The following is a 16,874-nucleotide window of genomic DNA, read 5'->3' as shown; positions in this document are numbered from 1 at the left end:
TTATAATGAGGAACCACTCCGCTCCAACGACCCTGAGGTACGGGTGGTGGTATTATAATGAGGAACCACTCCGCTCCAACGACCCTGAGGTACGGGGGGGGGGTATTATAATGAGGAACCACTCCGCTCCAACGACCCTGAGGTATGGGGGGGGGGTATTATAATGAGGAACCACTCCGCTCCAACGACCCTGAGGAACGGGGGGTATTATAATGAGGAACCACTCCGCTCCAACGACCCTGAGGTACGTGACACGGGGCTGGCGGTATTATAATGAGGAACCACTCCGCTCCAACGACCCTGAGGTATGGGGGGGGGGGTATTATAATGAGGAACCACTCCGCTCCAACGACCCTGAGGTACGGGGGGTATTATAATGAGGAACCACTCCGCTCCAACGACCCTGAGGTACGTCACACGGGGGTGGGGGTATTATAATGAGGAACCACTCCGCTCCAACGACCCTGAGGTACGGGGGGGGGGTATTATAATGAGGAACCACTCCGCTCCAACGACCCTGAGGTACGGGGGGGGTATTATAATGAGGAACCACTCCGCTCCAACGACCCTGAGGTACGGGGTGGGGTATTATAATGAGGAACCACTCCGCTCCAACGACCCTGAGGTACGGGGGGGTATTATAATGAGGAACCACTCCGCTCCAACGACCCTGAGGTACGGGGGGGTATTATAATGAGGAACCACTCCGCTCCAACGACCCTGAGGTACGGGGGGTATATTATAATGAGGAACCACTCCGCTCCAACGACCCTGAGGTACGGGGGGGTATTATAATGAGGAACCACTCCGCTCCAACGACCCTGAGGTACGGGGGGGGGTTATTATAATGAGGAACCACTCCGCTCCAACGACCCTGAGGTACGGGGGGGTATTATAATGAGGAACCACTCCGCTCCAACGACACTGAGGTACGGGGGGGGTATTATAATGAGGGACCACTCCGCTCCAACGACCCTGAGGTACGGGGGGGTATTATAATGAGGAACCACTCCGCTCCAACGACCCTGAGGTACGTCACACATAATGAAAGTTGTATTATAATGAAACGGTGTATTGTGTGTAGGTGTATTATAATGAAACGGTGTATTGTGTAGGTGTATTATAATGAAACGGTGTATTGTGTAGGTGTATTATAATGAAACGGTGTATTGTGTAGGTGTATTATAATGAAACGGTGTATTGTGTAGGTGTGTATTATAATGAAACGGTGTATTGTGTAGGTGGATTATAATGAAACGGTGTATTGTGTAGGTGTGTATTATAATGAAACGGTGTATTGTGCAGGTGTGTGTTATAATGAAACGGTGTATTGTTTAGGTGTGTATTATAATGAAACGGTGTATTGTGTAGGTGTGTGTTATAATGAAACGGTGTATTGTGTAGGTGTATTATAATGAAACGGTGTATTGTAATGAAACGGTGTATTGTGTAGGTGTGTGTATTATAATGAAACGGTGTATTGTGTAGATGTGTGTATTATAATGAAACGGTGTATTGTGTAGGTGTGTGTATTATAATGAAATGGTGTATTGTGTGTGTATTATAATGAAATGGTGTATTGTGTGTGTATTATAATGAAACGGTGTATTGTGTAGGTGTGTGTATTATAATGAAACGGTGTATTGTGTAGGTGTGTGTATTATAATGAAACGGTGTATTGTGTAGGTGTGTGTATTATAATGAAACGGTGTATTGTGTAGGTGTGTGTATTATAATGAAATGGTGTATTGTGTGTGTATTATAATGAAACGGTGTATTGTGTAGGTGTGTGTATTATAATGAAACGGTGTATTGTGTAGGTGTGTGTATTATAATGAAACGGTGTATTATAATGAAACGGTGTATTGTGTAGGTGTGTATTATAATGAAACCGTGTATTGTGTAGGTGTGTATTATAATGAAACGGTGTATTGTGTAGGTGTGTATTATAATGAAACGGTGTATTGTGTAGGTGTATTATAATGAAACGGTGTATTGTGTAGGTGTATTATAATGAAACGGTGTATTATAATGAAACGGTGTATTGTGTGTAGGTGTATTATAATGAAACGGTGTATTGTGTAGGTGTGTATTATAATGAAACGGTGTATTGTGTAGGTGTGTATTATAATGTAACGGTGTATTGTGTAGGTGTGTATTATAATGAAACGGTGTATTGTGTAGGTGTGTGTATTATAATGAAACGGTGTATTGTGTAGGTGTGTGTATTATAATGAAACGGTGTATTGTGTAGGTGTGTGTATTATAATGAAACGGTGTATTGTGTAGGTGTGTATTATAATGAAACGGTGTATTGTGTAGGTGTGTGTATTATAATGAAACGGTGTATTGTGTAGGTGTGTATTATAATGAAACGGTGTATTGTGTAGGTGTGTGTATTATAATGAAACGCTGTATTGTGTAGGTGTGTGTATTATAATGAAACGCTGTATTGTGTAGGTGTGTGTATTATAATGAAACGCTGTATTGTGTAGGTGTGTGTATTATAATGAAACGGTGTATTGTGTAGGTGTGTGTATTATAATGAAACGGTGTATTGTGTAGGTGTGTGTATTATAATGAAACGGTGTATTGTGTGTAGGTGTGTGTATTATAATGAAACGGTGTATTGTGTGTAGGTGTGTGTATTATAATGAAACGGTGTATTGTGTAGGTGTGTGTATTATAATGAAACGGTGTATTGTGTAGGTGTGTGTATTATAATGAAACGGTGTATTGTGTAGGTGTGTGTATTATAATGAAACGGTGTATTGTGTAGGTGTGTGTATTATAATGAAACGGTGTATTGTGTAGGTGTGTGTATTATAATGAAACGGTGTATTGTGTAGGGGTGTGTATTATAATGAAACGGTGTATTGTGTAGGGGTGTGTATTATAATGAAACGGTGTATTGTGTAGGTGTGTGTATTATAATGAAACGGTGTATTGTGTAGGTGTGTGTATTATAATGAAACGGTGTATTGTGTAGGTGTGTATTATAATGAAACGGTGTATTGTGTAGGTGTGTGTATTATAATGAAACGGTGTATTGTGTAGGTGTGTGTATTATAATGAAACGGTGTATTGTGTAGGTGTGTATTATAATGAAACGGTGTATTGTGTAGGTGTGTATTATAATGAAACGGTGTATTGTGTAGGGGTGTGTATTATAATGAAACGGTGTATTGTGTAGGTGTGTGTATTATAATGAAACGGTGTATTGTGTAGGTGTGTGTATTATAATGAAACGGTGTATTGTGTAGGTGTGTGTATTATAATGAAACGGTGTATTGTGTAGGTGTGTGTATTATAATGAAACGGTGTATTGTGTAGGTGTGTATTATAATGAAACGGTGTATTATAATGAAACGGTGTATTGTTCTAGGTGTGTATTATAATGAAACGGTGTATTGTGTAGGTGTGTATTATAATGAAACGGTGTATTATAATGAAACGGTGTATTGTGTAGGTGTGTGTATTATAATGAAACGGTGTATTGTGTAGGTGGGTGTGTATTATAATGAAACGGTGTATTGTGTAGGTGTGTATTATAATGAATCGGTGTATTGTGTAGGTGTGTATTATAATGAAACGGTGTATTGTGTAGGTGTATTATAATGAAACGGTGTATTGTGTAGGTGTGTGTATTATAATGAAACGGTGTATTGTGTGTAGGTGTGTATTATAATGAAACGGTGTATTGTGTGTAGGTGTGTATTATAATGAAACGGTGTATTGTGTAGGTGTGTATTATAATGAAACGGTGTATTGTGTAGGTGTGTATTATAATGAAACGGTGTATTGTGTAGGTGTGTGTATTATAATGAAACGGTGTATTGTGTAGGTGTTTGTATTATAATGAAACGGTGTATTGTGTGTAGGTGTTTGTATTATAATGAAACGGTGTATTGTGTGTAGGTGTGTGTTATAATGAAACGGTGTATTGTGTAGGTGTATTATAATGAAACTGTGTATTGTGTAGGTGTGTGTATTATAATGAAACGGTGTATTGTGTAGGTGTGTGTATTATAATGAAACGGTGTATTGTGTAGGTGTGTATTATAATGAAACGGTGTATTGTGTAGGTGTGTGTATTATAATGAAACGGTGTATTGTGTAGGTGTGTGTATTATAATGAAACGGTGTATTGTGTAGGTGTATTATAATGAAACGGTGTATTGTGTAGGTGTGTGTATTATAATGAAACGGTGTATTGTGTAGGTGTGTGTATTATAATGAAACGGTGTATTGTGTAGGTGTGTGTATTATAATGAAACGGTGTATTGTGTAGGTGTATTATAATGAAACGGTGTATTGTGTAGGTGTGTATTATAATGAAACGGTGTATTGTGTAGGTGTGTGTATTATAATGAAACGGTGTATTGTGTAGGTGTGTGTATTATAATGAAACGGTGTATTGTGTAGGTGTATTATAATGAAACGGTGTATTGTGTAGGTGTGTGTATTATAATGAAACGGTGTATTGTGTAGGTGTGTGTATTATAATGAAACGGTGTATTGTGTAGGTGTGTGTATTATAATGAAACGGTGTATTGTGTAGGTGTGTATTATAATGAAACGGTGTATTGTGTAGGTGTGTATTATAATGAAACGGTGTATTGTGTAGGTGTGTATTATAATGAAACGGTGTATTGTGTAGGTGTGTATTATAATGAAACGGTGTATTGTGTAGGGGTGTGTATTATAATGAAACGGTGTATTGTGTAGGTGTGTGTATTATAATGAAACGGTGTATTGTGTAGGTGTGTGTATTATAATGAAACGGTGTATTATAATGAAACGGTGTATTGTGTAGGTGTGTGTATTATAATGTAACGGTGTATTGTGTAGGTGTGTATTATAATGTAACGGTGTATTGTGTAGGTGTGTATTATAATGAAACGGTGTATTGTGTGTAGGTGTGTGTATTATAATGCAACGGTGTATTGTGTGTAGGTGTGTGTATTATAATGTAACGGTGTATTGTGTAGGTGTGTATTATAATGAAACGGTGTATTGTGTAGGTGTGTATTATAATGAAACGGTGTATTGTGTAGGGGTGTATTATAATGAAACGGTGTATTGTGTAGGTGTGTGTATTATAATGAAACGGTGTATTGTGTAGGTGTGTGTATTATAATGAAACGGTGTATTGTGTAGGTGTGTGTATTATAATGAAACGGTGTATTGTGTAGGTGTGTGTATTATAATGAAACGGTGTATTGTGTAGGTGTGTGTTATAATGAAACGGTGTATTGTGTAGGTGTGTGTATTATAATGAAACGGTGTATTGTGTAGGTGTGTGTATTATAATGAAACGGTGTATTGTGTAGGTGTGTGTATTATAATGAAACGGTGTATTGTGTAGGTGTGTGTATTATAATGAAACGGTGTATTGTGTAGGTGTGTGTATTATAATGAAACGGTGTATTGTGTAGGTGTGTGTATTATAATGAAACGGTGTATTGTGTAGGTGTGTGTATTATAATGAAACGGTGTATTGTGTAGGTGTGTGTATTATAATGAAACGGTGTATTGTGTAGGGGTGTGTATTATAATGAAACGGTGTATTGTGTAGGGGTGTGTATTATAATGAAACGGTGTATTGTGTAGGGGTGTGTATTATAATGAAACGGTGTATTGTGTAGGTGGGTGTGTATTATAATGAAACGGTGTATTGTGTAGGTGGGTGTGTATTATAATGAAACGGTGTATTGTGTAGGTGGGTGTGTATTATAATGAAACGGTGTATTGTGTAGGTGGGTGTGTATTATAATGAAACGGTGTATTGTGTAGGTGTGTGTATTATAATGAAACGGTGTATTGTGTAGGTGTGTGTATTATAATGAAACGGTGTATTGTGTAGGTGTGTGTATTATAATGAAACGGTGTATTGTGTAGGTGTATTATAATGAAACGGTGTATTGTGTAGGTGTGTGTATTATAATGAAACGGTGTATTGTGTAGGTGTGTGTATTATAATGAAACGGTGTATTGTGTAGGTGTGTGTATTATAATGAAACGGTGTATTGTGTAGGTGTGTATTATAATGAAACGGTGTATTGTGTAGGTGTGTGTATTATAATGAAACGGTGTATTGTGTAGGTGTGTGTATTATAATGAAACGGTGTATTGTGTAGGTGTGTGTATTATAATGAAACGGTGTATTGTGTAGGTGTGTGTATTATAATGAAACGGTGTATTGTGTAGGTGTGTGTATTATAATGAAACGGTGTATGGTGTAGGTGTGTGTATTATAATGAAACGGTGTATGGTGTAGGTGTGTGTATTATAATGAAACGGTGTATGGTGTAGGTGTGTATTATAATGAAACGGTGTATTGTGTGTAGGGGTGTGTATTATAATGAAACGGTGTATTGTGTGTAGGGGTGTGTATTATAATGAAACGGTGTATTGTGTAGGTGTGTGTATTATAATGAAACGGTGTATTGTGTAGGTGTGTGTATTATAATGAAACGGTGTATTGTGTAGGGGTGTGTATTATAATGAAACGGTGTATTGTGTAGGTGTGTGTATTATAATGAAACGGTGTATTGTGTGTAGGGGTGTGTATTATAATGAAACGGTGTATTGTGTAGGTGTGTGTATTATAATGAAACGGTGTATTGTGTAGGTGTATTATAATGAAACGGTGTATTGTGTGTAGGTGTGTGTATTATAATGAAACGGTGTATTGTGTAGGTGTGTGTATTATAATGAAACGGTGTATTGTGTAGGTGTGTGTATTATAATGAAACGGTGTATTGTGTAGGTGTTTATTATAATGAAACGGTGTATTGTGTAGGTGTGTATTATAATGAAACGGTGTATTGTGTAGGTGTATTATAATGAAACGGTGTATTGTGTAGGTGTGTATTATAATGAAACGGTGTATTGTGTAGGTGTTCTCCATCATCAAGCGAGAGAAGCATCGTCAGACCTTTGGCCTGGAGCTGATCGCATCAGAGAACTTCACCTCCAGAGCCGTTCTGGAAGCCCTGGGGTCCTGTATGAACAACAAGTACTCAGAGGGGTATCCCGGACAGCGGTGGGTGCTATGAACCTTTATGAACCTTTAGGAACCTTTATGAACCTTTATGAACCTTTATGAACCTTTAGGAACCTTTATGAACCTTTATTTAAACAGGGAGTCACTCAGAGGGGTATCCTGGACAGCGGTGGGCACTATGAACCTGTATGAACCTTTATTTAACTAGGCAAGTCAGTTAAGAACAAATTCTTATTCACAATGACGGCCCACCAGGGAACAGTGGGTTTAACTGCCTTGTTCAGGAGCAGAACGAACAAATGGGGGATTCAATGTGTCACACCTTTCGGTTTACTGGCCCAACGCTCTAACCACTAGGCTACCTGCTGGTTACTGGCCCAACGCTCTAACCACTAGGCTACCTGCTGGTTACTGGCCCAACGCTCTAACCACTAGACTACCTGCTGGTTACTGGCCCAACGCTCTAACCACTAGGCTACCTGCTGGTTACTGGCCCGACGCTCTAACCACTAGGCTACCTGCTGGTTACTGGGCCGACGCTCTAACCACTAGGCTACCTGCTGGTTACTGGCCCAACGCTCTAACCACTAGGCTACCTGCTGGTTACTGGCCCGACGCTCTAACCACTAGGCTACCTGCTGGTTACTGGCCCAATGCTCTAACCACTAGGCTACCTGCTGGTTACTGGCCCAACGCTCTAACCACTAGGCTACCTGCTGGTTACTGGCCCAACGCTCTAACCACTAGGTTACCTGCTGGTTACTGGCCCAACGCTCTAACCACTAGGTTACCTGCTGGTTACTGGCCCAACGCTCTAACCACTAGGCTACCTGCTGGTTACTGGCCCAACTCTCTAACCACTAGGCTACCTGCTGGTTACTGTCCCAATGCTCTAACCACTAGGCCACCTGCTGGTTACTGGCCCAACGCTCTAACCACTAGGCTACCTGCTGGTTACTGGCCCAACGCTCTAACCACTAGGCTACCTGCTGGTTACTGGCCCAACCCTCTAACCACTAGGCTACCTGCTGGTTACTGGCCCAACGCTCTAACCACTAGGCCACCTGCTGGTTACTGGCCCAACGCTCTAACCACTAGGCTACCTGCTGGTTACTGGCCCAACGCTCTAACCACTAGGCTACCTGCTGGTTACTGGCCCAACGCTCTAACCACTACGTTACCTGCTGGTTACTGGCCCAACGCTCTAACCACTAGGCTACCTGCTGGTTACTGGCCCAACTCTCTAACCACTAGGCTACCTGCTGGTTACTGGCCCAACGCTCTAACCACTAGGCCACCTGCTGGTTACTGGCCCAACGCTCTAACCACTAGGCTACCTGCTGGTTACTGGCCCAACGCTCTAACCACTAGGCTACCTGCTGGTTACTGGCCCAACGCTCTAACCACTAGGCTACCTGCTGGTTACTGGCCCAACGCTCTAACCACTAGGTTACCTGCTGGTTACTGGCCCAACGCTCTAACCACTAGGCCACCTGCTGGTTACTGGCCCAACGCTCTAACCACTAGGCTACCTGCTGGTTACTGGCCCAACGCTCTAACCACTAGGCTACCTGCTGGTTACTGGCCCAACGCTCTAACCACTAGGCTACCTGCTGGTTACTGGCCCAACGCTCTAACCACTAGGCTACCTGCTGGTTACTGTCCCAACGCTCTAACCACTAGGCTACCTGCTGGTTACTGGCCCAACGCTCTAACCACTAGGCTACCTGCTGGTTACTGGCCCAACGCTCTAACCACTAGGCCACCTGCTGGTTACTGGCCCAACGCTCTAACCACTAGGCTACCTGCTGGTTACTGGCCCAACGCTCTAACCACTAGGCCACCTGCTGGTTACTGGCCCAACCCTCTAACCACTAGGCTACCTGCTGGTTACTGGCCCAACGCTCTAACCACTAGGCTACCTGCTGGTTACTGGCCCAACGCTCTAACCACTAGGCTACCTGCTGGTTACTGGCCCAACGCTCTAACCACTAGGTTACCTGCTGGTTACTGGCCCAACGCTCTAACCACTACGCTACCTGCTGGTTACTGGCCCAACGCTCTAACCACTAGGCTACCTGCTGGTTACTGGCCCAACGCTCTAACCACTAGGCTACCTGCTGGTTACTGGCCCAACGCTCTAACCACTAGGCTACCTGCTGGTTACTGGCCCAACGCTCTAACCACTAGGCTACCTGCTGGTTACTGGCCCAACGCTCTAACCACTAGGCTACCTGCTGGTTACTGGCCCAACGCTCTAACCACTAGGTTACCTGCTGGTTACTGGCCCAACGCTCTAACCACTAGGCTACCTGCTGGTTACTGGCCCAACGCTCTAACCACTAGGCTACCTGCTGGTTACTGGCCCAACGCTCTAACCACTAGGCTACCTGCTGGTTACTGGCCCAACGCTCTAACCACTAGGCCACCTGCTGGTTACTGGCCCAACGCTCTAACCACTAGGCTACCTGCTGGTTACTGGCCCAACGCTCTAACCACTAGGCTACCTGCTGGTTACTGGCCCAACGCTCTAACCACTAGGCTACCTGCTGGTTACTGGCCCAACGCTCTAACCACTAGGCCACCTGCTGCCCTAAACAACATTTAAATATATTTAAGAAAAGCATTCGCATTCTGTAACAAAAAGTCTTCAATGCCTGGAAGGAATCAGAATATCTAACTGCAAGGAATTCTGAATATTGTTCTACACACCAGGGACAACGATAACTAAAAGCAGATTTCCCACAATTATGTCTTTTTTAAAACTGGTGGTGGGGGGGAGAGAGAGAGAAAGAATGGGTTTGGTTATCTATCCCTGAGAGAGAATGGGGTTGGTTATCTATCCCTGAGAGAGAATGGGGTTGGTTATCTATCCCTGAGAGAGAATGGGGTTGGTTATCTATCCCTGAGAGAGAATGGGGTTGGTTATCTATCCCTGAGAGAGAATTGGGTTTGGTTATCTATCCCTGAGAGAGAATGGGGTTGGTTATCTATCCCTGAGAGAGAATGGGGTTTGGTTATCTATCCCTGAGAGAGAATGGGGTTTGGTTATCTATCCCTGAGAGAGAATGGGGTTGGTTATCTATCCCTGAGAGAGAATGGGGTTGGTTATCTATCCCTGAGAGAGAATGGGGTTGGTTATCTATCCCTGAGAGAGAATGGGGTTGGTTATCTATCCCTGAGAGAGAATGGGGTTGGTTATCTATCCCTGAGAGAGAATGGGGTTGGTTATCTATCCCTGAGAGAGAATGGGGTTGGTTATCTATCCCTGAGAGAGAATGGGGGTTGGTTATCTATCCCTGAGAGAGAATGGGGGTTGGTTATCTATCCCTGAGAGAGAATGGGGTTGGTTATCTATCCCTGAGAGAGAATGGGGTTGGTTATCTATCCCTGAGAGAGAATGGGGTTGGTTATCTATCCCTGAGAGAGAATGGGGTTGGTTATCTATCCCTGAGAGAGAATGGGGTTGGTTATCTATCCCTGAGAGAGAATGGGGTTGGTTATCTATCCCTGAGAGAGAATGGGGTTGGTTATCTATCCCTGAGAGAGAATGGGGTTGGTTATCTATCCCTGAGAGAGAATGGGGTTGGTTATCTATCCCTGAGAGAGAATGGGGTTGGTTATCTATCCCTGAGAGAGAATGGGTTTGGTTATCTATCCCTGAGAGAGAATGGGTTTGGTTATCTATCCCTGAGAGAGAATGGGGTTGGTTATCTATCCCTGAGAGAGAATGGGGTTGGTTATCTATCCCTGAGAGAGAATGGGGTTGGTTATCTATCCCTGAGAGAGAATGGGGTTGGTTATCTATCCCTGAGAGAGAATGGGGTTTGGTTATCTATCCCTGAGAGAGAATGGGGTTTGGTTATCTATCCCTGAGAGAGAATGGGTTTGGTTATCTATCCCTGAGAGAGAATGGGTTTGGTTATCTATCCCTGAGAGAGAATGGGTTTGGTTATCTATCCCTGAGAGAGAATGGGTTTGGTTATCTATCCCTGAGAGAGAATGGGTTTGGTTATCTATCCCTGAGAGAGAATGGGTTTGGTTATCTATCCCTGAGAGAGAATGGGTTTGGTTATCTATCCCTGAGAGAGAATGGGTTTGGTTATCTATCCCTGAGAGAGAATGGGTTTGGTTATCTATCCCTGAGAGAGAATGGGGTTGGTTATCTATCCCTGAGAGAGAATGGGGTTTGGTTATCTATCCCTGAGAGAGAATGGGGTTTGGTTATCTATCCCTGAGAGAGAATGGGGTTGGTTATCTATCCCTGAGAGAGAATGGGGTTGGTTATCTATCCCTGAGAGAGAATGGGGTTGGTTATCTATCCCTGAGAGAGAATGGGGTTTGGTTATCTATCCCTGAGAGAGAATGGGGTTTGGTTATCTATCCCTGAGAGAGAATGGGGTTTGGTTATCTATCCCTGAGAGAGAATGGGGTTTGGTTATCTATCCCTGAGAGAGAATGGGGTTTGGTTATCTATCCCTGAGAGAGAATGGGGTAGGTTATCTATCCCTGAGAGAGAATGGGGTTTGGTTATCTATCCCTGAGAGAGAATGGGGTTTGGTTATCTATCCCTGAGAGAGAATGGGGTTTGGTTATCTATCCCTGAGAGAGAATGGGGTTTGGTTATCTATCCCTGAGAGAGAATGGGGTTTGGTTATCTATCCCTGAGAGAGAGAATGGGGTTTGGTTATCTATCCCTGAGAGAGAGAATGGGGTTTGGTTATCTATCCCTGAGAGAGAATGGGGTTTGGTTATCTATCCCTGAGAGAGAGAATGGGGTTTGGTTATCTATCCCTGAGAGAGAGAATGGGGTTTGGTTATCTATCCCTGAGAGAGAATGGGGTTTGGTTATCTATCCCTGAGAGAGAATGGGGTTTGTTTATCTATCCCTGAGAGAGAAGGGGTTTGGTTATCTATCCCTGAGAGAGAATGGGGTTTGGTTATCTATCCCTGAGAGAGAATGGGGTTTGGTTATCTATCCCTGAGAGAGAATGGGGTTTGGTTATCTATCCCTGAGAGAGAATGGGGTTGGTTATCTATCCCTGAGAGAGAATGGGGTTTGGTTATCTATCCCTGAGAGAGAGAATGGGGTTTGGTTATCTATCCCTGAGAGAGAGAATGGGGTTTGGTTATCTATCCCTGAGAGAGAGAATGGGGTTTGGTTATCTATCCCTGAGAGAGAATGGGGTTTGGTTATCTATCCCTGAGAGAGAGAATGGGGTTTGGTTATCTATCCCTGAGAGAGAGAATGGGGTTTGGTTATCTATCCCTGAGAGAGAATGGGGTTTGGTTATCTATCCTTGAGAGAGAATGGGGTTTGGTTATCTATCCCTGAGAGAGAATGGGGTTTGTTTATCTATCCCTGAGAGAGAAGGGGTTTGGTTATCTATCCCTGAGAGAGAATGGGGTTTGGTTATCTATCCCTGAGAGAGAATGGGGTTTGGTTATCTATCCCTGAGAGAGAATGGGGTTTGGTTATCTATCCCTGAGAGAGAATGGGGTTGGTTATCTATCCCTGAGAGAGAATGGGGTTGGTTATCTTACAGAGCCGTCCAGGAGACTACAAACCTGTCATCCAGGATACTTTGAAGAAACTCAAATATAAAATATATATTTTGATTTGTTTAACTACATTATTCCATAGTTTTGATTCTACGATGTAGAAAATAGTAAAAAAAAATAAAGAAAAACCGTTGAATGAGTTGGTGTTATAAAACTTTAGACTGGTTGTGTGTGTGTGTGTGTGTGTGTGTGTGTGTGTGTGTGTGTGTGTAGGTACTACGGGGGAACAGAACATGTGGATGAGTTGGAGCGTGTGTGTCAGAGGAGAGCTCTGGAGGTCTACGGACTGGAGGCTGACAGGTGGGGGGTCAATGTCCAGCCCTACTCAGGTAATACACACACACACTATACACACACCTACACTACACACACACACTATACACACACCTACACTACACACACACTACACAGAGACACACACATACATACACACACTATACACACACCTACACTACACACACACTACACAGAGACACACACACACTACACACCACACACACACTACACACACACTCTACACACACACACACACACACACTACACACCACACACACTACACACACACTATACACACACACACACACTATACACACACTACACAGAGACACACACATACATACACACACTATACACACACCTACACTACACACACACACTATACACACACCTACACTACACACACACTACACAGAGACACACACATACATACACACACTATACACACACCTACACTACACACACACACTATACACACACCTACACTACACACACACTACACAGAGACACACACATACATACACACACTATACACACACCTACACTACACACACACTACACAGAGACACACACACACTACACACCACACACACACTACACACACACTCTACACACACACACACACACACACTACACACCACACACACTACACACACACTATACACACACACACACACTATACACACACTACACAGAGACACACACATACATACACACACTATACACACACCTACACTACACACACACACTATACACACACCTACACTACACACACACTACACAGAGACACACACATACATACACACACTATACACACACCTACACTACACACACACTACACAGAGACACACACACACTACACACCACACACACACTACACACACACTCTACACACACACACACACACACACTACACACCACACACACTACACACACACTATACACACACACACACACTATACACACACTACACAGAGACACACACATACATACACACACTATACACACACCTACACTACACACACACACTATACACACACCTACACTACACACACACTACACAGAGACACACACATACATACACACACTATACACACACCTACACTACACACACACTACACAGAGACACACACACACTACACACCACACACACACTACACACACACTCTACACACACACACACACACACACACTACACACCACACACACTACACACACACTATACACACACACACACACTATACACACACTACACAGAGACACACACATACATACACACACTATACACACACCTACACTACACACACACTACACAGAGACACACACACACCACACACTACACACACTATACACACACCTACACTACACACACACTACACAGAGACACACACACACTACACACCACACACACACTACACACACACTACATACACACTACACACACTACACACACACACACACTACACACACACTACACACACACTATACACACACACACTATACACACACACACACTACACAGAGACACACACATACATACACACACTATACACACACCTACACTACACACACACTACACAGAGACACACACACACTACACACCACACACACACTACACACACACTACATACACACTACACACACACACACTACACACACACTACACACACACTATACACACACTACACACACACACACTATACACACACACACACACTACACACACACTATACACACACTACACACACACTATACACACACACACACACTACACACACACACACTACACACATACATTACACACACACACACTACACACACACTACACACACACACTACACTACACACACACACTACACACCACACACACTACACACACACTACACACACTAACTTGGCTGTGTGTCTATTGGTTCCCCTGCTAACTTGGCTGTGTGTTTATAGGTTCCCCTGCTAACTTGGCTGTGTGTTTATAGGTTCCCCTGCTAACTTGGCTGTGTGTTTATAGGTTCCCCTGCTAACTTGGCTGTGTGTTTATAGGTTCCCCTGCTAACTTGGCTGTGTGTTTATTGGTTCCCCTGCTAACTTGGCTGTGTGTTTATAGGTTCCCCTGCTAACTTGGCTGTGTGTTTATAGGTTCCCCTGCTAACTTGGCTGTGTGTTTATAGGTTCCCCTGCTAACTTGGCTGTGTGTTTATAGGTTCCCCTGCTAACTTGGCTGTGTGTTTATAGGTTCCCCTGCTAACCTGGCTGTGTGTTTATTGGTTCCCCTGCTAACTTGGCTGTGTGTTTATAGGTTCCCCTGCTAACTTGGCTGTGTGTTTATTGGTTCCCCTGCTAACTTGGCTGTGTGTTTATTGGTTCCCCTGCTAACTTGGCTGTGTGTTTATAGGTTCCCCTGCTAACTTGGCTGTGTGTTTATAGGTTCCCCTGCTAACCTGGCTGTGTGTTTATTGGTTCCCCTGCTAACTTGGCTGTGTGTTTATAGGTTCCCCTGCTAACTTGGCTGTGTGTTTATTGGTTCCCCTGCTAACTTGGCTGTGTGTTTATTGGTTCCCCTGCTAACTTGGCTGTGTGTTTATTGGTTCCCCTGCTAACTTGGCTGTGTGTTTATAGGTTCCCCTGCTAACTTGGCTGTGTTTATAGGTTCCCCTGCTAACTTGGCTGTGTGTTTATAGGTTCCCCTGATAACTTGGCTGTGTGTTTATAGGTTCCCCTGCTAACTTGGCTGTGTGTTTATAGGTTCCCCTGCTAACTTGGCTGTGTGTTTATAGGTTCCCCTGCTAACTTGGCTGTGTGTTTATTGGTTCCCCTGCTAACTTGGCTGTGTGTTTATTGGTTCCCCTGCTAACTTGGCTGTGTGTTTATAGGTTCCCCTGCTAACTTGGCTGTGTGTTTATAGGTTCCCCTGCTAACTTGGCTGTGTGTTTATAGGTTCCCCTGCTAACTTGGCTGTGTGTTTATAGGTTCCCCTGCTAACTTGGCTGTGTGTTTATAGGTTCCCCTGCTAACTTGGCTGTGTGTTTATTGGTTCCCCTGCTAACTTGGCTGTGTGTTTATAGGTTCCCCTGCTAACTTGGCTGTGTGTTTATAGGTTCCCCTGCTAACTTGGCTGTGTGTTTATAGGTTCCCCTGCTAACTTGGCTGTGTGTTTATAGGTTCCCCTGCTAACTTGGCTGTGTGTTTATAGGTTCCCCTGCTAACTTGGCCGTGTGTTTATAGGTTCCCCTGCTAACTTGGCTGTGTGTTTATAGGTTCCCCTGCTAACTTCGCTGTGTGTTTATAGGTTCCCCTGCTAACTTGGCTGTGTGTTTATAGGTTCCCCTGCTAACTTGGCTGTGTGTTTATAGGTTCCCCTGCTAACTTCGCTGTGTGTTTATAGGTTCCCCTGCTAACTTGGCTGTGTGTTTATAGGTTCCCCTGCTAACTTGGCTGTGTGTTTATAGGTTCCCCTGCTAACTTGGCTGTGTGTTTATTGGTTCCCCTGCTAACTTGGCCGTGTGTTTGTAGGTTCCCCTGCTAACTTGGCTGTGTGTTTATTGGTTCCCCTGCTAACTTGGCTGTGTGTTTATTGGTTCCCCTGCTAACTTGGCTGTGTGTTTATAGGTTCCCCTGCTAACTTGGCTGTGTGTTTATAGGTTCCCCTGCTAACTTGGCTGTGTGTTTATAGGTTCCCCTGCTAACTTCGCTGTGTGTTTATAGGTTCCCCTGCTAACTTGGCTGTGTGTTTATAGGTTCCCCTGCTAACTTGGCTGTGTGTTTATAGGTTCCCCTGCTAACTTGGCTGTGTGTTTATAGGTTCCCCTGCTAACTTGGCTGTGTGTTTATTGGTTCCCCTGCTAACTTGGCTGTGTGTTTATAGGTTCCCCTGCTAACTTGGCTGTGTGTTTATAGGTTCCCCTGCTAACTTGGCCGTGTGTTTATAGGTTCCCCTGCTAACTTCGCTGTGTACACGGCCATCGTTGAGCCTCATGGGAGGATCATGGGTCTGGACCTCCCTGATGGAGGTCACCTGACGCACGGTTTC

At 43.6% G+C, this 16,874-nt stretch overlaps 1 protein-coding gene across 8 annotated transcripts in view; it reads left to right on the top strand.

Moving 5' to 3' along the window:
- Positions 1 to 16,874, top strand: part of LOC123740232 (serine hydroxymethyltransferase, cytosolic) — a 62,201-nt gene that overhangs the window by 15,185 nt on the left and 30,142 nt on the right. For all 8 annotated transcript variants that reach the window (XM_082971962.1, XM_082971965.1, XM_082971966.1 and 5 more), the window contains 3 exons: positions 6,903 to 7,048; positions 12,785 to 12,900; positions 16,774 to 16,874. The exon at positions 16,774 to 16,874 is cut by the window's right edge and continues 60 nt beyond it. In XM_082971962.1, coding sequence (XP_082828088.1) covers positions 6,903 to 7,048; positions 12,785 to 12,900; positions 16,774 to 16,874 — 363 coding nt within the window. The remainder of the gene's footprint in view (positions 1 to 6,902; positions 7,049 to 12,784; positions 12,901 to 16,773) is intronic.

This window comes from Salmo salar, unplaced genomic scaffold, assembly GCF_965601325.2.
Source record: "Salmo salar unplaced genomic scaffold, fSalSal1 ptg000468l, whole genome shotgun sequence".
Lineage (NCBI taxonomy): Eukaryota > Metazoa > Chordata > Actinopteri > Salmoniformes > Salmonidae > Salmo > Salmo salar.
Note: the sequence above shows the minus strand (reverse complement) of the source record. Positions and strands in the feature narration are given on the sequence as shown.